This window comes from Thamnophis sirtalis, unplaced genomic scaffold, assembly GCF_051295495.1.
Source record: "Thamnophis sirtalis isolate CommonGarterSnake01/CBP01778 unplaced genomic scaffold, rThaSir2_p1.2 scaffold_3, whole genome shotgun sequence".
Classification (NCBI taxonomy): domain Eukaryota; kingdom Metazoa; phylum Chordata; class Lepidosauria; order Squamata; family Natricidae; genus Thamnophis; species Thamnophis sirtalis.
In genome coordinates this window covers 99,308,943-99,335,421 of record NW_028261383.1, presented here as the reverse complement: position 1 = coordinate 99,335,421, position 26,479 = coordinate 99,308,943, and the positions used below count along the sequence as shown (strand labels likewise).

The window sequence follows — 26,479 nt, the reverse complement described above, 5'->3', positions numbered from 1 at the left end:
TTCGGGAAGGACAATAGAACACTTTCCCATACAGTATTTCTGCTTAAATCTTGCTTTTGTGATAGTAGCATTCAGACAAAACCTAAAAGGGTCTTGAGTGAACATGCCAAATGGAGGAACTTTATCGAGATAAACTATGAATAAAAACTACTTGTGGAAGTAAGAGATAAATAAGAGTGTTACCTTTACAATTTCAGTATGCTACTAAAGTCATGGATTCAGAATAAAATGTACTATTTTGTACATTCTGTCTATCTTGTGGAGAACCCGTTTGCTATGAGATTGTTCATGTTGTTCAAAATGTAAATTGATTTTAATTTGAATCTATTTATGCCAACTCTGCAATATGTGCTGCAAACAGCAACTTCAAAAGTCTGGTTGGTGACTTAAATTGATTCCTCCCACTTTTTGAGAAGCCTGAGCGTAATTTATGTTTAACTATTTGTCTTCATTTTTGTTCACTGAAAACAGGCATACATGTAGCCTCAAGAGCAACAAACTCCTGGAAAAATGAAAAGCGTAATCATGTAATAATATTGATCAAGTTAACACAGATATATGTGATCTTGGATCCAGGCGAGATTGTCTTTTTGGCAAATCCCAATGGTACAAGCATTGACCTCTGGAACAAACAACTGCTTTGGTGAATATTTCATTATTCACTGGCCTGTGCACTTGAGTTTAAGTTCTGTTACCAAAAGTTTACAGAAGTTAATAGATCATTAATAGTCCTTTTGATTGCTTTGCTTATGCATACACAGTGTATAGAAGCGACTACAAGTCAGTAGAGAACCCTCAAACATAGTTGATCTTTTCTCTAATTTCTCCAATGGTAGCCATAACCACTGACCCAATTCCAAATTGAGCCAGGGAGAGTTCAGCAATCAGTGAGAAGAAGCAAACATTTTAATGCTTGTTTAGGTCGTGCTGAGGGTGTCTCCTAAATTAATTATATGGATCTCTTTTCAAACAAAAGCTGATAGAAAAGACTGACCTACTTTGGATTTAGCTGGTAAACTCACCACTTTCCTAAAGAAAAGGGAAGGGCTACATCAATTATTTACAGAAGGTTTCATTTGTTTGCTTTTGTTGGAGAAATGACATTTTTTATTGTTCCAAGTATCAAACAACACCAACACCCTTCCACACAGAGAAAGTTTGTTCAACTGCCTACTTTTCAGCCTTAGATAGCATGAAGCAATCTGGGAAATTCAGCAATAACAGAATCCACAATGACTTCCTTGCTTATCAAGAATCAGATTACACTAGATTTTTCTAACTTGGCATCCTCCAGATGTGCCGAGATTGCAACACCCACAATTCCAAGACATTGGCAATATTGACTAGAAATTCTGGAAATGGCAGTCACAACAGATAAGTACAGATTGTCAAGTTGTGGAAAGCTGAGGAATACAATATCAATAGAGGCTGTTTTACATAAGAGGTCTTCATTTAAACATATTGAAAAGCCTGCAGATTTTCATTGCTGGGGTGGTGGTAAAGAGATCTGCTGTATTACGCTGGATGGTGCATGTTTTTAAAATTATTTGAACTGAGTGTTTTAGAATGCAGGGGAAGGAAAGGACACCACTTCTTTGAGGACTTGACTTTTTCAGGTTTCCTTGCAAGGAAGCCTGAAAACAAACATGGCTGCTTTAAGGAGATGTTTAAAATACCGGCATTCATTTTCAAGCTCCTAAGGAAGGCTGAATTACATGGCTTTAAATAAGTGACATGGTTCTGCTTACATTCCAATGTGTTCTGTTCCAAATAATGTTTGAAGCATGCAGATCCTTATTAGTATATTTTTACACACAGGATTCTCTCCATATCCCATTATTGACAATAGCTTTTCACATCATATTTCCCGTGTTTGGAAGTCCCAAAAGTGCTTTTTTTCAAGAGGCAACTGGACTTTCTGGATGTTCTTTGAAGAGTTTTGCTTTTCATCCAAGAAGCTTTTTCAGCTCTTAATGGATGGTGGGAAATGGAAGGATTTCCTTGAATTCTTTTAGAGAGTTGTTGAGGCCACTTGGAAGTTTGCCTATGTCCACAGATAGTCCAGTTGCCTCTTGAAAAAAAGCACCCTTGGGACAACCATGACCTGGATGACTGACAATCTCCATAGACCATGTTTGGAAGCTTTTTAGTAATGACTGACATCTCCCCCCCAAACATATTATATCAAGCAGTGTTCTGATTTGGAATTACAGCTGAATGAAATTTCATACACATTTAAAATTTGCCAAAAAATTCAAACTTAAGCTTTACTTAACCCATGGTTGTCCCATTTGTCCAAAGTTGCCTCTTGAAAAACACACCTTGGGATAACTATGATCTGGATGAGTGAGAATCTTCATAGATATTAAGCCTTACTTATGTTACTTAGCAATAGCAATAGCAATAGCAGTTCGACTTATATACCACTTCATAGGGCTTTCAGCCCTCTCTAAGCGGTTTACAGAGTTAGCATATCACCCTCACAGTCTGGGTCCTCATTTTACCCACCTCAGAAGGATGGAATGCTGAGTCAACCTTGAGCCGGTGAGATTTGAACCACCGAACTGCAGTTAGCAGTCAGCCGAAGTGGCCTGCAGTACTGCACTCTAACCACTGCGCCACCTCGGCTCCTTAGAGTCAGTTCAACTTGACTGACTAGAACCAAAATTCTAGCAAGAAACATATAAGATTACACTGTTAAATGATAGTAAACCAAGATTATGTTGAGGTGTGCATGTTACAGGTTGTCACCTGCCTGATGCATAACCAAAATATATGACATCCAAAATACTATCAGATATTCTGTTTCATGTTAAACAATCTAATACTATCAGATGCAAACATCATTTGCACGCAACTGTTGAAAGACTCTTGAATATTAAAATAATAATTACATCATGTTTCTGAGAAAAAAATGTATGTATTAACTGCCTAATGTCAAAAATGATTTCACAATCAAATATTAAAGCTGCATCTCATTGTATATAAAATATGAACTGATATTTAATAAATATTTTAATAAAATTAAAGAAAATGGGTCGAATATTTGAATTATATTTTAAAATTTCCAAAAGAATTGCAAACCCTCTGAGGCCAAATTCCATTCAACTATTTTCATGGTGAATTTGAGGCCTTGGAAAAAGCCAATAAAATATTTCTGAGCTCAACTGAGCCTTAATTGAATGGTACAATATATTTGAATTTCTCATATCTCTCTGTTGCAGCTCTGGCCCTCTGGAACGAGCTCCCTATTGAGATCCGGACCCTTACTACCCTCCCGGCCTTCCGCAAAGCCACCAAGTCCTGGCTGTTCCAGCAGGCTGGGGGGAGCTGAGAAGCATCTACCTCCACGGAAATTGTGAATGTTGGTTTTGTTTTTAATATGTTGTCTTTGTCTCGTTCCCCTCTTTCCCTTGTCTTTTGTGAGCCGCCCGGAGTCCTCCGGGAGTGGGCGGCATACAAGACAAATAAATAAATAAATAAATAAATAAATAAATAAATAAATAAATAAATAAATAAATAAATAAATAATATAAAATACAGGGTAAAAAAAAAGTGTAACTTTGTCTGATTGCTACTTGTACCTCCCCACATTCCTGCTTGAGACTCCCTGATGTGGAAAGTCAGTACGTCAGACAGAGAAGCCCACTAGAATATGTAGTCATATAAAGAGAGAACTATCTTCATATCTTCATGTATCCATTTTATCATTTACACCAATTCCATCCACTGATACAGATTGTCAATTGAAATGAAAAAATTCTGATCCTGGTTACAGATTCCACAAACAGTTCATTTCTTAAAGGTCACGCAATGGAATTCCCTGAAAGCAGAAACATATAGGCTGTGATTCTATTAAAGAGGACCAGGTGAACACCTATTTGATATCATAGAAGAGTGTAGATGGTGGCATCCTGTGCAATGTGCTATCAGGAACATTACTATTTATGGATGATGTCATAAGATTGGTCAACCAATTGAAGCAAAGATGACATCATGACATTAATCATGCAAATGCTCTATTGGTATCATTGCATGATGGTTGCAACTTTGCATAATGATTCTGTGATCAATATGATATCACTTGTCCTTCTTTGGCATCTTCATATCCTTCACACGAACCTGCCATATTGTCAAGTACAGTGCTACAAAAGTTAAAATATAAAATATGCTCCTTTTTTTTGGTTTTTCAATATAAATTATATACATTTAGATGGAATACAGATTCCTTCCCTCTCTGCTAAGACAAGAAACAAGGTTCTGATAAAAACTTTTCTAGAAAAACAAAACAAAATTGAATCTCACCATTAGAGATCATTTCAGGCTTCCTGAAATAATTGCATGAGGTCTGAAATATGTATGGTTGAATGCTTTCAACCCTCTTTTAAAAGCCAACTTCGCTTCTCTGTGCTGTCTGAAGCCTCTGCCTCAAGTGTCTTGGGAACTCATTTAGCAGAGTCCCGTAAAGAAGAAATTAGAGAGGACAGCTGTGATGTGGCTGTATGGCACACTGTGGAGAAAAATAATCTCAAAAAGTGCTTCAATATATCAAAATACGGAGAAGACACCTTATGCTAGGTTATAGGATTTCTTTATCATTTAGTCTGTCCATGAATGCTGTTTCTTCTCAAGCTATTTCTTGAACCTTCTCATGGACTAGCCTTTCACAAAGACAGCAGAGTTTCCTATTTACATACTTCGTGTGATTAAATTCCCCAAAACGCCTCCATTCTTTAATGCGGAGGAATTGTTATCACTTGATGCAACTTCATTATAATTTGAATTGTTCCTTTGCTTTTTAACAGTTGAGTCAACTTCAGTCTTGTCACATAGAACAATACTGTCAAAAACGTTCCATTTTTTTTCCTTGTCATTATATTCCGAGAATTCAAGTCAGTCATAGTTTCTTTAACGCTGCTTTCCCCCCCCCCCCCAAGGAAAACTTCAGACTCTTCCCCCAGGGAACAGCTGAAAATAAAATCTACTTCCTGAATATGTATCTCCGCATGGTGCCCCAGCTATTTTTAATATTTTTATCACCTTCAGTATGCATTGAAAATGGTAGACTGATCCATTCTACTAATAGACGTTCTATCGATTCCTTTCAGAGAGACTTGATCATTATTTTCATGTTTGAGAGGTAGGGCAAGTATTCCAAGATTGACAGCATTAACAATAGCACTTAGACTTATACACCGCTTCATGCAGTGGTGGGCTGCTATGTAGTTGCGCAGATTCAGTGAACCCTTAGCTTTGATCGCTGGCTGGGCCCATCCACCTGCCCTTGTGCTAAGCTATCCATTTATAACAAACTTTCTTGCTCACTGCCCACCTGAGTTTTACACTGCCCCTGCTTTAATCACCGGAGCCGCCTGAACTGATTATCTGCTTCTCTGAAGCTCCATTTCACTCCCAAAGGAGCATATGTGAGCGAAGATAGTGCGCACTCAGGCTCATATCCAGCAAACCACTTGTGAACATAAGTGCAGCCCACCTCCGGCTTCGTATTGCTTTACAGTCGTCTCTAAGTGGTTTGCAGAGTCAGTATCTTATCCTCAACAATCTGGGTCCTCATTTTTACCAACCTTGGAAGGATGGAAGGCTGAGTCAACCTTGAGCTGGTCAGAATTAAACTGCTGGCAGCAGTATTAGCCTGCAATACTGCATTCTAACCACTGTGTCACCACAGCTCTGATGCCTTCTGTGTTAAGCAGACTTACTACACACTAACCATCTCTTCTGGAATGTCATGTCCCCTTATTCCCCAGGTAGAGGGGCCAACAATGTTTAAATTCAGTATGCCTTTGGAATGCTATGCTGAATGTATTTGCCTAGTGGAAATATTGCACATGTTTGTAGAACAAGGCTGGCAGGATTGTGTTAATGCAAATTCTGTAACATTAGGTTTAATCCACACAAAACAGTAACTCACAGAATCACTTACTCTGACTCAGTACAACATGTGAACCCGGCCATTTGTGATTTCTAAATGTGAGTTTTGTTTTACTGTCATGTTTGAGGATCACGATAGATTGCTGAACACATTATGTTTAAAGCAGTGTATGGTTTACAAACTTGGATGCCTTTGTAAAAAATACTAGACTAGGCTAAAATGGATGAAATGTTTAAGGTTCAGTATGTATGGGAATCCAGGCACACGTTTAGTATGTTGTGTGAATTTTATTTATTTGCTTGTAAAATTCATTGGCTGCCCATTTTACCACAGGATAACTCTGTGGACCAATACATCAAATCATAATAGTTTAGAGTTGCCTAATCTTGACAATGAGCTGAATAATGGAGAAATGAAATGAAATCCAGACAAATCAGGGTGCTATAGTATTGGGATGGAAAAATGCTGGATTTGAAGACTGGGGCAGGATTGAACTCTCCTACAAATATCAGCTCCATAGTTTGGAAATGCACTGATTCACATGCTTGCTATGGACTTTTAAAGCCCTAAGTGGTGTAAGGCCTGACTATCTAGGGGATTTTCTTCCTGTGTTGAAGTAGCAGAAGAGACTCTCATGAAGGGCCCTCCATTGCCAGAAACTCAGATGTACATTGGTACATTGGAGAGGGCCTTCTCCTATGTATCTCTTAAATTATCATGTCCTCCCCTCTCCAGGGGAGTTGCCCCATTGTCCCAGTATTTAAAGAAAGGGCAAGAATCTATCTTTGTTATCAAAAATTTAACTGGTAGCAATTACATTATTTTTAATGCTATCAATTATATTTTGAGTTTGTTTTAAATGGCTCTGAGAAAAGTTCTTGTGGAATCAAAATGTGATTACCCACTAACTCCTTGGAATTAGGTTTTACTAGGGGCCTTTATTTGTTTAGTTTCTTTTCCCTGTATATTTAAGTTGCTTTCCTGTCCATAAAGCTCTCATATATAAATCACTTATAATGATTAAAAAGTATCTAGAGAAGTAGGGGAGGGAGGCAAAGATGGTTCAATATAGTACATTCTTCTCAGGTCCCACATCTCAACAATTTAATATTAAATGACTGATATCCTTCACAACATCATGGTTTGATGAGGTGATGGCTCTGAAGGATTCCTTTCTATCAACTTTCATGCTGATATGGCATGTATTTATGCTTTTACGCACAATATGTGCCTAGATGCATTGACATGAATATGTTTGCAATCAGCTGACTTAGAATATAAGTATGTCCTGTTGTTGACATTTGAATAAATGTAGCTCTCAAAGGATGTGAAGCTCCTTTGCCTCTGGGGAATTATATGCAACAGCATCAGGTTATTGCATTAAGGCAGTTTGTGAGGAAAGAATAGAAAAGAATAAAATAGAATAGAACCAAACCTTGGAGATCTTCTAGTTCAGTCCCCTGCTCAAGCAGGGGGACCTGTACTATTTCAGATAAGTGACTGTCTAGTCTCTTCATAAAAACCTCCAATGATGGAGCAACTGTGATTTCTGAAGACAAGCTGTTCCACTGGTTAACTGTTAGGAAGTTTCTCCTTAATTCTAGGTTGCTTCTCTGATTAGTTTCCAACCATTGTTTCGTGTCCTGCCCTCTAGTGCTTTGAAGAATATGGCCCCCTCTTCTTTGTGGCAGCCCCTCAAATACTGGACTACTACTATCATGTCACCCCTAATTCTTCTTTTCCAAACCCAAAATCTGCAGCAGTTCTTCATATGGCTTAGTCTCCAGGCCTTTGATCATCTTAATTGCTCCTCTTTGAACGTTTTCCAATGTCTCAACATCTTTTTTGTAGTGTGGCGATCAAAATTACTAGTGAAATTTTATATGAATGAAGCAGAATTAAAAAAAGGTAACATAAAAAGCATGGATCCAACACCCAGTGGTATTTTATGAGTTCCCGTGGGATGTATACTTAAAGTCAACCTCTCCTTCTGCCCCATAAAACCAAAACAAAGTTAATGATGGCCCCTTGCTGGAAAGAGACGTTTGGGAAAGTAAATGTAAAGCAAAGAGGCTGAACATAGGTAAGTTGTAAAAACCACAATGAGATCACACATGGTATGACATCACACTAACGATACAAATGTAGTTTTATCAGTTGTGTCATGGTAGGCCAGGTGTGACATCATTACCCTCTCCTCAATTTGGTACATTCCTGGGGAGTTAAACATGGAAGCATTGAACTGAGGTCTTTCTGGTAGAAGCTCACTTTTCCTTGTTATTCTCTAAAAGTCTGTGCTGATTATTTGCACACAATTGCCTCTGCCAGAGTAGCCACACAAAACTGTGTCAGTGGGTCAGGTAGTTAATTGTAGAAGGTTCACTTAATTAAAGGTTTATGCTTAATCCCACTCCCATTATCAGTGCCACATCGGCTAACATTGATCTTGTCTTAAATCTCATTGTCACTGTGTCCTTACAAATGCTTTTCCTTTCTACATGTATTCAATCGAAAAACCAGACAAATCGAAAAAAGTTATAAAGACGAGGTACAGGAACACAATGTGTAACGTTTCCCATTTGTAATGAAGTTGCATGATTGCATTCACATAGCTACATGATTCTGCTGCCTTGGTGCTAACAATGGGGGAAAGCTATTGCTGGAGAAAGGGATGGCAGATTTTAAAATTAACATCACTAACCACATACCGTCCTTGGGCAATAGCCACCAACAGTAAAACAATTGCTTTAAAAGTACAGAAAAACAGTATGTCAATGTAGTTATCAGATCTGGTGAATATAAATGTTTGACTGCTGCATTTAACCAAAATGAATCACATGCTATGCCACTGTCATTGCTGAAGTAACTTTAGGTGGCCACCTCAAGAAAAGTTAAGTTCCCCTTCACTGGATATCTTAAAAACTGGAAATCTTTTACCTGAAATGCTTTAGTGCAGGGGTGAGCTATTAATTTCCCCAAGGAGCCACACGAGAAACTGAGACTATTGGGGGGGGGGGGGCAAAAGAACATTAAGGCATAGGCATGCATGCATGGAGATATATACATTGAAAAAAAAATAGCTGTCACCTTCAAAATAAAAGCATTGTATTGAGTGAAAGGCACACACTTAATTACATTTGATTTCTAATTTCTGATTGACCTCATGTGGGTTAGACAGGGACAATCAAATGATTGGATATGACGTAGGGGCTGTAAAATGCCCAGGCCTGCTTTAGCAGTTTCTGCCCTAAGTAGTGAGAAAACTAGATGATTTCCGAGGCAACCTTCAGCTTAATGCTTCTATGATTTAGCTACTACATCAAATGGAAGAGGTTCAGTATTGGACAAACGTGTGTAGCCTGTAGCCTCAGAGCTATTCAATGCTCTCTAAAGCCCCTTTGGAGGCTCTTACTAAATTGTAACATACTTTAACATTGGAGGCCTGCTGTATCTATATAGCATGAGTGTCGTTAAGACAGAATATCAATTTGCAAACAAAGAAGTATCACGATGCGCTAGAAGGCAGATAAGTGTCAACTACATAAGGGAGGAATCAAATTAACTACCAATGGAAATGAAAAACACATATTTACTGTTCCCACCCCCTTCTTGATCCTACTTAGCCCTCCCTACTTTCTTAACTTCTTGGATGCCAATTATTGAATCTGTCATTTGCACCTCTATAAACTGTCTGGTTTGGCACTACAATCAAACAAGAAAGTCACAGGCTTCAACGAATAGTTGGAACTGCAGGGAAAAAATTTTTTTTGCTACCAGCCTGCCTTCCATTGAGGACCTGTATATTGCGTAAGTCAGAAAGAGGGCTGTGGAAATATCCCTCACATCGTGGACATAAACTGTTTCAACCCCTACCCTCAAGACGGTGCTATAGGACATTACACACCAAAAGTAGACACAAGGACAGTCGTCCCCCCTGCTATCACTCTATTAAACAACTAATTCCCACAACCCTGTCAAACTACCTAGTAGGCTGTATTACTATTATCCGTCTCATCTTTTCTTTTACCTATTTCCTTATCCACTTTTGACTATAACTTTGTTGCTTGTATCTGGTATGAGCTGGTGGCACAGTGGTTAGAATGCAGTACTGCAGGCTACTTCTGCTGAATGCCAGCTGCCTGAAATTTGGCAGTTTGAATTTCGCTAGGCTCGAGATTGACTCAGCCTTCCATCTTTCCAAAGTAGATAAAATGAAGACCCGGATTGTTGAGGGCAATAGGCTGACTCTGCAAACAGCTAGAAAGGGCTGTAAATCACTATGAAGCAGTATATGTCAAAGTGCTATTGCTATCTTATGATTTATATTGTTTTATTTAGTATCCTTGTATGATTTATGTTGATTGCTTATTTAGTATCCTATGACTATCACTGAGTGTTGTGTCTTATGATTTATGATGAATGTATTTTATGATTATGATAATGATTTATCACTTGTTGCTTGTATGTAAAGTGACAGCTTATACACCAATCACACTTGGCCAATAAAGAATTCTATTTTGTTCTATTTAAAATCTCCCAAAAAACAAATTCAAGTATTTGGTAGAAGATGATTACTTTCTTGACAGTCATTACTAAGCGGTGTGATTAACTCAATAAATTCATATGCTACTCCTCTTCCATTTATGATTATTATTTTGCCTGACTCATTACCTTGGTAACCAATGAAGCATTTTTATGCTTTTCAAGTCAACACTTCATTTTGCCCATTAGGAAAAACTGCTTCTGAGAGAATTTTGTTCTGCAGTTGACTGGAGGAACACACACAATTCTCAGGAATGGTCATGGTGCTTGGAGAATTCTACACATGTGAAGAATTTGCCACTTTGGGAAAGAGTCCATGTACCAAAAAAAGGGGGGGTATAATGGTGGTCCCAAGCAGCAAGGGTAGAATGAGCCAGGAAGCATGAGGGGACTTGGAAATAACCCAGCTTTATCTTCATTGATAGCATGATTGGAGTACATGTGCTGGTTGGTTAAGAATATGGTGCATATGTAGGATTTCCTCCCAGAAAAGCACCATATTTGGTTCCATAGCAACCAGCAGACTCTTAAGAGTTTGCCTTTTGAACAATATGAGCGTATAGCAATTAAATTTAAATCAGGTGACTCTTTTTTTAAAAATAGGAATTTCAAAGCAGGGGATATTTCTTGTATAACAACACGAATCTGAGAATTCAGGCGCTTGCCAATTTAGAATAAGGCTGGCGCTTGTGCTTGTGTTATTTAGAGTTGAATTATGGTTTCTACATCATCTTGGAATCACCCAACACCACTCCAGCTTCTGCCTTTGGCTGTACAATAAATATGATAGCTAAATGATATATAGTGCAGTTTGCTATGTTATCTTAGTCAAGTGTTTTCACATTTGCCAAACTTCCCCACTGCACTAAATTCCTTCCTAATCACAGTGAGCAGTTATAACCCACTAAGCAGATAGCAGCGAGAATAACTTGCATAGCAACTCTGTGCAAATCAGTCAAGCTAATACCAAACCCAAGGCAAATATTTGTTGAATTAAATGGGCCTATCTTGTCATGCACATACATTCTGCAATAGTAGAAATGGTCATTTGGTATGTCCTTTCATTCTTCTGCAGCCCAGAAGAATGAAAACAAAGAAGTTAATAAGGGTGAAAATAGTTTTGTCCAGAGGTTCTGCTTAATAAAATCAAAATTAAGCCAAAGATAACCCTGGATTCCTTGTTATAATCCTGTTCAGATAAAATGTAGATATCACTGAATGAAGTGGTTTTTAGAACAGGATCATATAGGTTTGTCCCTTCTACTGATTTCTAAGATTCATAAGCCAACATGAGTCTAGGTCCATGATGGTGAACCTTTGGCACATGTGCCACAGGTGGCATACAGAGCCCTCTCTGTGGGCTCATGCGCCATCGCTCTAGCTCTGCCAGCTGATCATTGGTTGTCTGACATGCCCATGCGTGCTGACAAGTTGGTCATCAGGATTCTGACACGTGCATGTGCGTGGCCATCGAGTTGTCCGGTTTCCGGTGTTCTGGTGCATTGGTGTGCATACACACACATGCACTTTCCAGTTTTGGAACTGTGCGCCAAAAAGGTTTGCCATCACTGGTCTAGGCTGTATTTGAGTAGCATTTTTTTGTTATGATAAAAAAACGACTTTCAAAAAATAATCCTATGGAGTATCTGTCACTCAATGAAAATACATTTATTTACATAAACAGAATCCCATGTCTCTTAAGATGACCTTGTCCCATACGAAATCCTAGTGAATTTCTGCCAGGAGACGGACGCTACATAATCCAATTGTAGACTTGGCACAAAGCAACTCCCAATTTTCCTTGGAAGGTTTTATCAGATATTGTGCTTAACATGAAAAGGAGGGAGGGAAGGAGAACAGGTATAATATTGCTTCATAGCCTATTCTTATGCATCTATTACGTCAGACTGATTGCAGAAAACAATTACTGGGTCCTATAATCAAACCAGAAAGAGCAAAAGAGAATAATTTAGAAGGAAACATTATTCAGCGGAATGCTTATACTAGAGAGAATATATTTCTTTTACTCTTTTTCCAGCTGCTTTCTTGCCCCTTCTTATGACACGACGAAAGCAATAGATAATCACGCTAGTAGTTCCTCTCAGGCAATTCCATGTTATCCTTGGCTTACTGAGAATACTAAAAGATTTTGGTACAAAAATGTCCAACTGATGGCAGCTTTCAAGTGATTACAGTGAAGGATGAGAACATATAAGCAGTGATATTCTCTGGAAAAAAACTGGCAGAGGTTTCACAAAAGCAGAATTAGGATACGAGTGGTTGTCTATAGGTCCTTACTTCAATGACAGCTAGCCTGCTTACAGGAGTAGCATAGCTGGATTCTTAGATGACTCATGCCTATGCAATATTGCTTAGGAGGAAGTTAGGATTTATGGAATATTACCTTGATGAGAGATGGGGTAGATCTCTGAAACTTCCTGGAAAAGCACCTTCATGTGTATTTTTTCTACTGATGGAATACACTCTGATGCCCAAATTGTATTTTGTAATTCTGTGCTCAGGCATGTCTGGGCTTCCCACAAAACTCTGCAGAAGTCACCTTTTATTCTGACTGCGGAACTAGGACAAATTAATACGGATGGTCCTTGACATATGACCACAATTGAGCCCCAAATTTCTATAGTTAAGCAAGATTATTGTTAAGTGAATTTTGTCCCATGTTATGACCTTTCTTGCCATAGTTGTTAAGTGAATCACTTTAGTTGTTAAATTAGTAATATGGTTTTTAAGCCAATCTGGCTTCCCCATTGACTTTGTCAGAAGGTCATAAGAGATGATCATATGAGGCCAGGACACTGCAACTGTCAGAAATATGAGTCAGTTGCAAAGTGTCTGAATTTTGACCAGCTGATCATGGGGATGCTGCAATGGTCGTAGTGTGAAAATGGTGCTAAATCACTTTTTTCAGCCCCATTGTAACTTTGAATGGTCACTAAATGAACTGTTGTAAGTCGAGGGCCACCTGCACTGTACTGCTAACCTTAGCTTGGTTCCAAGCAGAATTGAAAGTCTCCAGCATTACGAGAAAAACTAGTCAGTGTTCAGGATGGTGATACTTATTCATATGCCAACATGTCCCAACTTTTACAGCATCATTATTAAACTAATCTAAGTCCAGATTTTCTACTGTTGTAATTTTTCAGGGTTTAGCTTCCCCCTTAAAGTTTCCACCGCAGAATTAACAATCTTTGACACTTATAAAAGAATGTAGGTTTGCAAAAAAGAAACGCTAATTTCCGTATACAGAAGAAAATTTAAAAATAATTACCCAATCATGGTTGGGAAGAGATGTTTCTCCATCTGTGACATCATGTGGGTGATTGAAAGCATAATTTTTAAAATTATGAACTGTTTTGTTCTTTCTAAGCCCTTTATTCATTTTGGCTAGGTAAATGGTGTTGTCTATGAGTTACTTGAATGGTAAGGAAATTTTTAGGAAGCTTATCTTTCTACATGGGGGTGGACTGATGATGGCCCGGGTTTTTGTAGGTGCCTAAATACTTCTTGGTCTTACAAATGGGCACAACACTGCCCATTTATTAAAGAATCACTATTTAGAGGTGGTTGCAGACCTATGATGTGGGATAATGATGTGGGATAATGATCAGAGCATTAAATATCCCTGGAACCTTTCCAGAGGTGGGCTTCCAAAGTTTCAGCAATGGGTTCTCTGCCTGGTTGTTGGGTGAGCGTGGCCATGGTGGGCACGGCCTAGTCAGCCTCATGTACCATGGCAAGGGGGAGTGCTTTGCCTTCCCCAGGCTCCAGAGGCTTTCCTCGAGCCTCTGGGAGGGTGAAAATGGCCTCCCCTGGGCTCTGGAGGCCCTCCGGAGGCTGGAAATGGGTCAGTTTCTGACCTCTGGAACTTCCGGGAGGCCCGTTTCCCCCCCATCAAGTTTCCGTGTGGGCCCTTCATTTATCTTGCATCCAAAATGGGTTGCGTGGAGACTACTGGGAAGGGCAGGGTGGGGCAGACAGGGTGGGATTTGGAGGTTCTCCGAACTGGCTATAACGTTAGCTAGGGGTTGTCCTGAACCTGTAGCAGCTCACCCCTGAACCTTTCTGAAAACATTTGAACGGGATTGCAAGATCTACGGGAGGAGAATCCCATCACTTTTTCTCTCTCATGTCTCATCACCATCAACTTTGCTTGTTCTGTCGCTTCAAGTCGCTTCAAGCGTATGATTAATAACACAGTAAATCATCTATGCATGAAGCGACATGAAAAGCAAAGTTGATGGTGGTGAGATTTTTGTAGACAGGTTTGTGTTATCGTACCTAGTCTGTGGATAACAGATGGTTTATCAGAGAATCAATTATTATTTTTTTTTTTTTTTTTTTTTTAGCATTATCTTTTTATTCAATTTTCAATTTTCACATTCCATTTGCAATCATTTATACACAGGGTATTTACTATAAGAAAAGAAGAAAAAAAAAGAAAAAAGGAATAAAACAATCAGATAAAAAGGAAACACAACTCATCATTCACAACCCCACCTAACCCTTGCATCCTCCATACACCCCATCTACCCCCTCCAACTTTCCTTTCTCCCTCTAACACTCCCCTCCTACTTCCCTTTCCCCTCAAACCTTCCTTCTCCCCTTACTCCCCAGACACCCTCCTTACATTCCCCTTACTCCTTACATTCCCCTTACTCCTTCCTTACTCCTCCCTCTTCCTTCCCTCTACCTCCCTCCTTGGTGTATGCCTTTATTCGAGTGTTGTTTGATCTAATAAATGTAAAATGAACCAAGGAAAAAAAAAAGATAATAATAATAATAATAAAAAAAGGAACCACCGTATATAAATACATTCTAGTTCTTATTAAGATTATGTTAAGCCCCCCCCCACCCCACCCCCCACAATCCCCATCCCTAATCTTCCCGGCTTCCCAGGGCCCACACCTGGCACTACCTTCTATCTAAAATATCTTGTATACATATGGATTAAAAAATAAAAGTAATATATAAAAAAGAAAAAAAAAAAAAAAAGAAACCACTCTTTGTGTTGATCTCAGCCCCCCATCTTTATCTATGCTTAAATAGTATAAATCATTCTATCTATATTTTATTCTCGTCTCTTACTTCTTTGCTATTTACCCCGATCTTCTGTAGACTCTCCCGTTCCCTTCCTAAACCTCATGATCCCTTCCAATAGGATTTAAGCAGCATAGTTCCTGCCATATATTCAAATATAACTTTACAGACAAGTAATCAAACTTTCCCTTCTAGTAAAATTTAAACAACGTAAATGATCTTTCTTTACCCCTTTTTCAAACCGTAATTCAAAATAATCTAACCAGATTTCCCCTTCTTAGTAAAGTTAAGCAGCATAGATCAGATATTACTTTACACAGGAATCAATTTCTATCTTAAGATAATTCCAACCGACTTCCCCTTCTAGTAGAATTTAAATAACTTAGTTCATTCCACATGCATTTTACCCTCATCCCCCACTTGTCTGATATTTACCACTATCAAATTTATACTAACATTTGTTTAAAATATAGCTCAGAGCGATTTGTAGCATGAATCATTCCACATATTCCAGTAATACTTTCAACAAGAGTCAGTTAACCTTCTATTTTAAGGTAGTCCCTTCTAACAAAGTTTAAACAACATAAATCATTCCGCATTCTTTTTACAGTTATCTTAAGATAATCCCAAGCAGCTTCCTGTTCTAATAAGCTTTAAACAACGTAAATTTTGCCCTCTTCCCTTGCTTGTCTGGTATTTACCACAAATAACGTAATTCATTCCACATGCATTTTACCCTCATCTCTTGCTTGTCTAATATTTACCACTATCAAATTTATACTAGCGTTTATTTAAAAAGTAACTCAGAACTATAACAACCAACTTTCCCTTCAAATAAAAGTTAAATAGCATGGATCATTTTCAAATAATACTTTCAGCAAGAGTCAGTTAACCTTCTATTTTAAAATAGTCCCATCTAACAAAGTTTAAACAACATAAATCATTCCGCATTCTTTTAACCACTATCAAATTTATGCTAACGTTACTTTAGAGTCTAGCTCAAAGTAGTTTCGTCCAGCTTTCCCTTCTGATAAGAATTAGTCCACTTTTTCTACCGGAGAGAGGTCTCAAACCCCCATTCAGTCCTCAACTTTAGGAAGTCTTTTGAAGTGTCTAAATTCTCGATCTGCGTTCTTCTGTTTCTCCGAGGGAGGAGGGGCTGCCCCCTCCATCTTGCAGCCGCATGGCCAGCCGTTTGCTTTCTCCTTCCGCTTGTCTCTCCTCTCCTCCAAGCGCGTCAGGAAGTCCCGCCTTCAGAATCCTACAATAGAAATCTTGAGCCTCCGAAACAGAGTTAAGACGAAATCTTTGATTCTCAAATGTAACCGTGATGCCGGCAGGGGCCTCCCATCTGTATCGAATCTGTTGACTCCTAAGCTCTTTAGTTAAAAAGGCGTAGTCCCTTCTTGCTCTCAACATCTGGAAAGGAATATCTTTGAAGACAATCAGGTCCTGGTCATCAATTCGGAGCCTGTTATTATGAAAATTTTGCACAATCGCGTTTCTAGATTCTTTTGTAGAGAAATGTATAATTATGTCCCTCGGGAGCTGTCGCTGTTCCGCTATCAATGAGTTCTGGCGATAGATTTTCCGAATCTGCCAATCAAAGTTAAGTCCCGGGCTTCCCAGCGCATGGCTGAAGGCTTCAGCAAAGGTCTGTTTTAAATTCTCTTGCTTCTTTTCACGGAATCCTCTGACTCTAATTGCAAATGCCTTCCTATTAAAATTTAGTATCATAAGCTGTTCTTCGTTATTTCTAATTTTTTCTTGTAAAATTTGAATATTGGTAGTCAAATTAAAATTAGCCTTCTCCAGACTTTCCAATTTGTTTTCTATTTCAGCAGAGTAATCTGACAGGGCAGACACAGCTGCAAAAGTATTCGCCTTCATTTGATTAACTTTAGATTGTAAATCATCAAATAATTCCAATACAAATTCCCTGATTTCTTTCTTAAAAGCGTTAAGCATTTTAAGGAGATATTCCTGTGTTAAAAGTTCCCCAGCAGAAGACATAGGAGACAAAGGCTGTGTTTCCAATGAAAATTCTTTAAATTCTTTTGTAGCAAGACGCTTCTTTGATTTGGGTGGCATAATAAATAAGCAAGTAAGCAGAGCTTCGCTCCCCTCTATTTCCAGAGAAGAAAAATTTATTTTCTTAAGGAGTAGTCTGCAGGAAGATAACACCGGCTAAGTATATCAATCATCCACGGAGAGAAATCGCCATTTTGAGGTCTAATTAGACAAAGAAGTCTCTAAGACGAATGGTGCTGGTATTTACGATAGTACTGAAAACATAAATCTCACAGGGGTGGGACCCGCCCGTATCAATTCTAGCTTGAAAAAACTTTATCTTGTCCTGGGGGGGGCTAGCCTGTCTGGGGCTGCCAAAAAAAAAAAGGCAGCTGAGAAGAAATGGCTGGAGATAAGAGCTCCGCTTCGGCCGGAACTAATCTCTTTCCACAGCCAAAAAAAAAAAAAAGGCTGTGGTTTACGATTAGATCCTAACCTACGGGGCTATCCTCCCTGCCCCTTTCTTAGCCAAAAAGGGGTGCTATCTATGATCTTATTTAGATATACAGACCAGATCTCTGAGGAGCTCGGTGGAGCCCTCCTCGGCAACAGGCCACGCCCCCCGGAAGTCCAGAGAATCAATTATTGATCAGGCTTCATTGCTGATGCAGACCTGCAACCATTTTCTTTGGATTAATACCCTCTCTGAACAGTACTAGCTACTACTGGATTGAAATCAGTATATTCATCATATCTGTATCTAACATTATTTTTTCTTTCCTGATGAAAGAATGAAAGTCGAGAAGACAAAAGTCAGAAGGATCAATGTTCCAATGCAGGAAGACAGCACAACATAACCCAGAGAAAACTTGAAGGGTGGGGAAATTTGATTTCAGACAGTGTCTGAGAAGAGCACTGAGAAAGGTCCAGAATATGTTGTCAAAGTTCAAACATTTTGATTCTAAATATTTCCAAAATTATGATGCCTCCAATTGCAATAAGAGGAATGGGAAGATCATTAAAGAATGTTAATGAATGACTACATAGATCTAGAATGTGTCCTCTGTCATGAATGTCAACTTCTGCTCAGGACAGGAATGCAGATGAAGGCACCTCCCAACAGGTCACTGTCCAGCCTCTGTTTGACTAATCTCTTGAAGGGGAGGCTCACCTACCATCTCTCTGAATTGCTCTGCTGAATTGCTTGCACTGTTAGTATGAGCCCTGTTATTTAAGCCCTGTATCCTGTACCTGTACCCAGGAGTAGAAGACAACAGTTCTTGATTTTCTACTATCTGTTATCCTGCATTGACTCTGATGAATTCATTCCAGTAACTTTGGCTGGCCTTACAGGGCAGTGGGCTGTAGGAACAAGAATATCTACACCTAAGAATCTGACCTGTTTACAGTGTCTGTGATTTCTCCAGACTTTGCATTTGTCCTGAGAGATTCATTCAAGCAAGAGTGAGCTTTGCTCTTTCCAGATCGCTGCTTCTTGATGTAACATGAATGTTTGGACTGAATTCGATAGCAATCATGTGGTGCTCATGTTCACCCTATTGCCATACTTGGAAAGAGGTCAAATTCCTTGATGTCTCTTTAAGCAAAACTGTTCTTGTAGATCTAGCTTGCAAGCAAGTGGTCTCCTGAGTTCTGGGAAAGAACTATTGGATGCAAACAGGGAAAAACCATACTGTGTCCATGAGGCCAAAAGACTGCTATATAAAATGTAACTTGGAATTGGCAGGAGGGAAGCTGAGTTAGATGGGGTGGAGTTGTTACTTTGCAGGTTTGAAGGCTGGCAAGGCAAGAAAATAAGAGGGCAGAGCTGAGCAAAGACATTTTTAAGAGCTCTTAAATACATGTTTAGTAAATAGCAAGAGAAGCCATCTACGTACATTTGCACAAGCCGGGATTATTATTTTTTTAGTGAATACAGGAAAAGCAACAGGCTGCCATAGAATAGCAATTTTTTGTATGGTAATTTTTTTGGGGGAGCGGGTGGTGGATTAGTTCATTGAAGCAGACAGAATGTTGACACTACAAAAGTCAATGTTTTAAATCATTGCCTTTCTCACTTGCGTAGGGTATTTTTATGTGGTTTGTTTTTAAGCTTTTGCAATCTTTAAATATTAATCCTTATTTTGTAATCGTATCACTTCAAGGCAAAGGCCTTGCCAGAACAATAAGAGAATACACAGCAGGGGAATTTCTGCAAAAGTCCCGATGAGTGCCAATTGTAAATCATTCAGTTTTGCAACAGTATTTTACCCTGGCCCAGGTAGGAATGCTTATGGCTCAAATGATGTTTGATGTGGTTTAAAATCGCCAAATGAAGAAGCCCAAAAGCTTTGAATGGGATTTTGAAATCTCTCGTGTTTGAGACGCTGTTATTATGATGCATAGTTATTATGAGATAATCCAAACACTTTGAAGTCACCCAGAGTCATCGCAGAGGAGGACAGTTGTGGATTAGTAACGAACATTTTTGCATTAGCGCAGCCCTATGACAATGTTCCTGGTAGGTCTTGATCCTGAGATCATAGGGTGAGGCTGCATCTGAGCACAGTTGATTTCCAGGCAATGAAACCAAGTTTTCCCCCTCATTTTTCTGATGCTAGTTCTCCTTCCACCTATATCATCTAATGGCTTCTTTTCTTGATGTGGGTCTTCATCTATCCTTGTTATAACCCTGTTCAGATAAAATGTGGATATCACTGCATGAAGTGGTTTTTAGAACAGGATCATATAGGTGTGACCCTTCTACTGATTTCTGAAGATTCATAAGCCAACATGAGTCTAGGCCTGTGATGGTGAACTAATGTACTAATTGTTCTATAGTTCCTTGGTCTCATAGCAAGATGGCAATACACTAGTGGCAAGATAAACATATTGGGAAGTGGCTAGCTGTAAATTTTTACAAACACATCTGCTTGCAATGCAAACTCATGGATAGAGAACAGTTAAAGTTATCTTTAGAGATGAAAGGGTTGAACCTGTGGGAAAGAAGTGATGTCTCATGTGAGATTTTACCCTTCAGATGAAGTGGTCTGGTGGGCAGATTTTATGCTCAGGATATTATTTTTTCTTTTCCTAATCTGAGTTTGGTCACTTTGAGTGCAAAAATATACTTGAATTAAAGCAGCTGGATAAGCATGGCATTCATATGACAGTTGACTAGATTGCTAGAATGTCGGATATCAACAACAATAATAAAAAAGCATATAGTAATGAGCATCTTAGTAACTAGGTTGCACAGGCAGCCATGCTCTGCCTCAGTGAGGCATTTCATGTCACTTAGATGATGCAATTTGCTACAGTGAGTAGATTGCATTGTTTGATGACTCTTCTAGCTGTTCCAGTAGCTAGAAGAAGTTCTCAGATGTCTTCATTGACTCCTAGTTACCTTCTGGCTTCTAGAATTACTAATCAAGGCCTTGGGAACCATGAATCAATGAGGCTACTTTTGTTTTAACTCATCCCTCCAAAGCTTTGCATAACCATCTTGGCTACAAAAACAGACTACCACTGAAATAGGCAGTATATACTGTATTCTTCAACTGGGTGGTCTTTGATGTGTTGGATGACCATCTATATAATTTCTAGCATTTACTTTGTCCTTGATTGGCTGGCTCTAGTGAAAGGCTGTTTCTCTACTGTAGGCTATATTGACATGTGTTTTTCCATAGGTGAGCTACCGTTGGAGGCAAGTAGCACACTGTTTAGATCCTGCTGTAATGTGACCATTTTAATAGATTAAATTCAATTTAGGACACATGACTACTTAACGCAGAACAGCAAATGGTTTACCTTTACCTAACAAAACTAAGTAAGGTACATTGACACCAGTGGAAGAGGGGGCATTCTCTCCATTTCACAAAATACATACGTATATAAGTAGAGCAAATTAAATAATTGAAATAACCAAGCATTCTTTGGACCTATATCCAGGTTTCAACTGGCTCAGCATTCCAACTACAGCAAGATGAGTAATGGAGACCAATCAATAATGCATTACATTATTACTAGCAGTTCATGGCTCAAATTCATAATCTGTTTCAATTTGTATACCTCACTGCTGTCTTGCATTAAATTAAAGAGTTCATTCACCATTCTTCTGTACCTCAAAACAATATTTTAAAAATCCTTTGGAAGATACCATCTGCATTTTATTTTTATTTCTTCTGGAGAAACTCAACTTAGTTCTTACCCCTGCCTTTCCCCTCAAAAATAGTAGTCATGCTCACTAGGGAAGAAACAGACATTGGACTTTATAATCCTGCTTCCTAGTTTTCTCTTTCAATTTAAAAAGTCATTAGTTTTGGTTGCTGACAATGCATTATTTTATGTAGTTATAATTGCACACTATTAATAAATTCTGTACAGATATTAAAAATAGACTAAACAAACAAAATCATATAATAGGGCTTCAGTGCAATCTCTTCCCCCCAGGAGTATTTGCCACTGAACACAGTGGGATTTACTGCTGAGTAAGCATGCATAAAATTTCTGTCTTAACACTATAGAGTAAGAAGATAGAATTTCAAATGAGCAGTCTTATGAGATAAATCTTTCCCATTTAGATCATTGAGTCTACTTTGCTCTTTGGGGATTCAAAATTAATCCATGATCACTAATTTTAGTTAGGGGGAGCCACCTTCAGTCTGAACACAAAACCAAGAGCAGGCCTCGTGGGCAAGATTGATATTTTCAGTCAATGGGAGAATAGGGTGAGTGGATTTTCTTAATTTAAGGGTGAGGTGATCTGTTAAGCCTTGCAGACATTTAAGGTGCTACCTCTATCCTTCAATCTCTATTTTTTCTCTCCCAGAGGAGAAGGCAAAAGTATGCAAAGCTTTAAGATATCTACTTCATTTGCATAAAAAAGGTAAAGGTTTTCCCTGTCCAGTTGTATCTGACTCTAGAGGTCAGTGTTCATCTCCATTTCCTAGCTGTGGGAGCCAAAGTATAAGAAGATGCTTCTCTGGTTATGTAACTGGCCTGACTCTACGTTGAGGTGCACAGAACACTGTTACCTTCCCAATGAAGTGGTCCCTATTTACCTACTAGCATTTGCATGCTTCCCGACTGTTAGATGGGCAGGATCTTCCCCAAACACTGACTCCATTCAATCCAGTGATGCCATGATCAATGGTTGGATTCAATTTTTTTTTACTACCAGTTCTGTGGGCGTGGCTTGGTAGGCATGGTGTGGCTTGATGGTTGTGGCTTGGTGGGCATGACAGGGGAAGGATACTGCAAAATCCCCAAGGGGATGGGTGGTATTTACCAGTTTTCCAAACTATTCAAAATTTCTGCTACCAGTTCTCCAGAAGTGGTCAGAACCTGCTGAATACCACCTCTGGTCATGATGCTATCATCCCTCTAGTCCGTGGAAATGTATTGTTGTTGTGGCTACAAAAGGTTGTCCACCTCTGTTTTAAGCTGATATATTCTTTTTCTTTCTAGGCTAGATGCTACTGCCAGGATAATATAATCTTAGAAATCCCAAGTCCTCTCAAATTGAAAAAAAGGATTAACCTCAAAACTGAGTTGAGGAAGAAAACTATATTTTCTGTCTGCAAGATACTGTCATTATTAGGCTACTGACAATATAAAAGAAAAGCAGGATGGACTACAGAACTGTGGAATCTCTGGCATTCAATCCATCTGGGCTGTGGGAAGCATTTGTCACTCCAGTGAAACTCTACCGCCCATCTTTTCACTGGGGAGTAGCAGTTTCCTTCAAGGTGACGCCTTGAAATAGCGCTTCCCCTGGATTTTGCCTGTTACTTAGCTGTAGCGATAGGCAGGAAAAGCCAGCTTTCAGCAATTGGCCTCTGAAGGCATCTCAAGCTGGGTACATTTTTAAGTACATGCATCAGGGAGGGATCATTTCAAAGCATTCCTATGTTCTTCAACCTGCTACTCTAAAAACTATGTGACACTGGAGGTGGATATGGTTTTAGAGGAGGCAAAGCTTTCATAGAACTGTTACATCATCTGACCAACTTCAGGGCTTCTAGAGGGATCTGGTCTTTAAGCCAGATCCTATACCTTAGTTTAATGTAAATTAGCTTTGTTGATTTGCATTAAAAAGTCACTTAAATCATTTGTGTTTATTCAAGCACAGTTGTATGGGAGTATCAGGTTATCAAAGCTATTTCTTGGGAACAAGAATTACACAACAGATTATGCAGATTTATTTGCAATGTGAATGAGATAAGGAGAATGAAGCTGCACTGATGTATAATTAGGAAAGTATCTAGGTTACAGATAACTTCAAGCTGGGCAAGTCTGGGTGAAGGCATCCTGTTGACTTCACCCATTATCATTCGCTCTTGTTATTTACCTCCTAATCTTGCCTTCTCCTACATACCAACCTCCACATGTTATGGGAATCCCAGGCAATCCAGACAGAGGATGAATAAATACAAGTGGCGTAGCCTGCCTTCTTTCTTTAAGACATTTGTTTTGAGAATTCCTTAAAATGTGGTTCTTTTAAATACATTTGTGTAGTTTTAAATGGCCATTGTCAGAGGGTGATCAACATCTTTCAGGTTTCAATACTAAATAGATAATCACTCACCTAACAAAGACTGAATTACAGGGGCCTGCCTGCAAATTCATACTCTTGAAAAATTGTTCTAAAAGCATACACAGTTATAATTAAGAAAAAAACTCTTAATTACATGATCCGAAAGCTGCCTCTGCCTGCCACCCAGATCCATACAATTGGTACCCTCACAAGTGTGTGTGTCAATCATTTTGCGTGAGTCTGTGTTATGAACTTTTCAGTGGGTTCTCTGCGCATGTGTTCACATATACATACCCTTCAATTTAAGGAAGACTGGAATAACCAGAAAAGTAATGAATCTAGGACACAACTGACCCATTTTTTAAACTATATTCTGGTCCTGTCACACTTTCAAAAGATCAAAAAACACTGTTTTGTATTTTTTTTAAAGCTACTTTTGTAACAGCAGAAGACAAAATATTTTTTTTTAAAAAGGTTCTGTTAGACTTTTAACCTTCTCAGTCCTTGACAGGTGTGAAAATAATTCTGCTTTTTCATATATATATAAATTCTCCATTTCCTGATTGAATCTAAAGCTGGAAAGAGCCATACTATAACATTACCCTGAAAAGTCTCAGCTCAATTTCGGGCTCAGCTGGAGATGGAAAACCTCTGAGAATTCAAGACTCAAACTCTTGGCTAGAAATAGTTCCAGACGGAATACATTCAAAATGAAAGTAAGAGTTGTTGTACAAATCCAGTTAAGACTGGTAGGGACCTCAGAGAGAAGTCAGACTGCTTTATAATTAGCTGAATTCATCTAACTCCTTAAAAATGAAAAGTGGCAAAATAAATCTTCCTAATACAGGTAGCGATGAAAGAAATAACCTTCCTTACCTCTTCCAAAGGAATCCTGGGACTGGAAGTCATCCGATATTGATCGAGCTCTAGGTTTTTTGGCCCTCCCCCCATTTTCCTGATAGAGGCAGGAGAGGAGAAGGCTGAGGATCGTTGGAGTGAGCCATACTTCATCATGCTTGTTCCAAACCGGATTCCATCCAATAAACGTATCAAAAATAGGTTGGAAGGCAGTTCTTCAATATTGCTGAGTACAAGGGTTCGACATTCAGGGCATCTCAGCTCCTTGTGTGATTTCAAAATTCTCTGGAGACAAGGCTTACAGAAGGTGTGCTGGCACGGAAGCACCTTAGCGGAGGCATCCAGCTTTTCCAGGCACACTGGACACTCTAGCATGTCGGATAAAGATAAATTGTCCATGATGATATTGATGTTCTACTCAGTGAAAAGCTCCAGCCTCAGGATGATCTAGAAAAGTCCACATGGTTGGAAAGAGTTGGTTTGTTCAGGAATGTCCCATGCAGCATACTGGTAATTGTAAACTCTAAGAGTTACTGTATTCTATAAAGAAAATAACAGAAGAGAGAAATTATAAAGCATAAATATTTCAGTATTATAAAATGCATGCCAACATTTCAAGAAACCCTTCATTAAGCAGTTTGCGCGTGGTATGTTCTCTCCTTTGCTCTCATGTAGGTGTGACATTATTCATGTCTGAATAAGTATTAGATAAACATAAATATACCCAATGGTCAACTGGCATCAAGAAAGACCCAAAGACCCAATTTGTTGTTGCAGGTAACCATTGAATAGTAAGAGAGACCTTGTTCCTTCCATCCCAATTGAGTTGATCACAGTAAGACAATACGCTTCTTGGAAGTATTGCAGGGTGATCCATCCATCTTCAAATAATGCTACATAAAAAAAGAATTATGTTGTGAATGTGACCAATCACACCACATACAGTACAAACAGAAGGGATTCTGTTGAGGCAGAGCTGAACACATTCTCCTCTCCCTTCTTTGAAACTACCCACTTTATCATGTTTCTGCATTTCCCCAATTTTCTCCTAGGAAAATCACATTAATAAAAGACTGTTTTGGCATACCTGGAAATAAAGCAACCTGTGCTTGATTTCAAGAGACTGGCAATGCAGTTTGCTTTGTCTTTAATAGTTGACAATCTAATACCAACCCCCCCAAAAAGGGGGGGATATTATTCCACCCACAGCAGAAAAGTTACCCAACCTGTTCAGCACCTTTCCCAACAGTATACCAAGCCAAAGCCGTGCCGATATTTCATCCTCATTTCAAGTCCTGGCCTGCAGAAATGAGTCCCATGCCATCCCACATCAAAACACTGCCTGCTAATGAAGACTGAACCTCGTATATCGAGTCCGATCAAATGTTTCAAGTGTCGCAATTCCTGAGACACTTCCTTTCCTTTCCTAAACTTGAACAATCCAACCTTGCTCTCTTTGTGACTCAGACTGCCGAGGAAGAGTGATCAGCTTCAGGGGCTGAGCTATCTTGCTGAGTGCTGAAGGAAGAAGCTATGGGGGGGAAAAGAAAGAGATAAATTAGAACAGGCTCCTAATTTTA

At 39.0% G+C, this 26,479-nt stretch overlaps 1 protein-coding gene across 5 annotated transcripts in view; it reads right to left on the bottom strand.

The window, feature by feature from the left end:
• SH3RF2 (SH3 domain containing ring finger 2) overlaps positions 1-26,479 on the bottom strand; it is an 82,691-nt gene that overhangs the window by 55,847 nt on the left and 365 nt on the right. Inside the window, exons 1-3 of one of the 5 annotated variants that reach the window (XM_087709595.1) lie at positions 26,261-26,408; positions 25,702-25,792; positions 24,918-25,439 (exon numbers count right to left, since the gene is read on the bottom strand). In XM_087709595.1, the coding sequence (XP_087565721.1) occupies positions 24,918-25,298 (381 nt within the window). In that variant the 5' untranslated portion in view covers positions 25,299-25,439; positions 25,702-25,792; positions 26,261-26,408. Of the gene's footprint in view, positions 1-24,917; positions 25,793-25,986; positions 26,440-26,479 lie in introns of those variants that run through there. The other 4 variants (XM_014063860.2, XM_087709594.1, XM_014063863.2 and 1 more) reach the window with 4 other exon arrangements.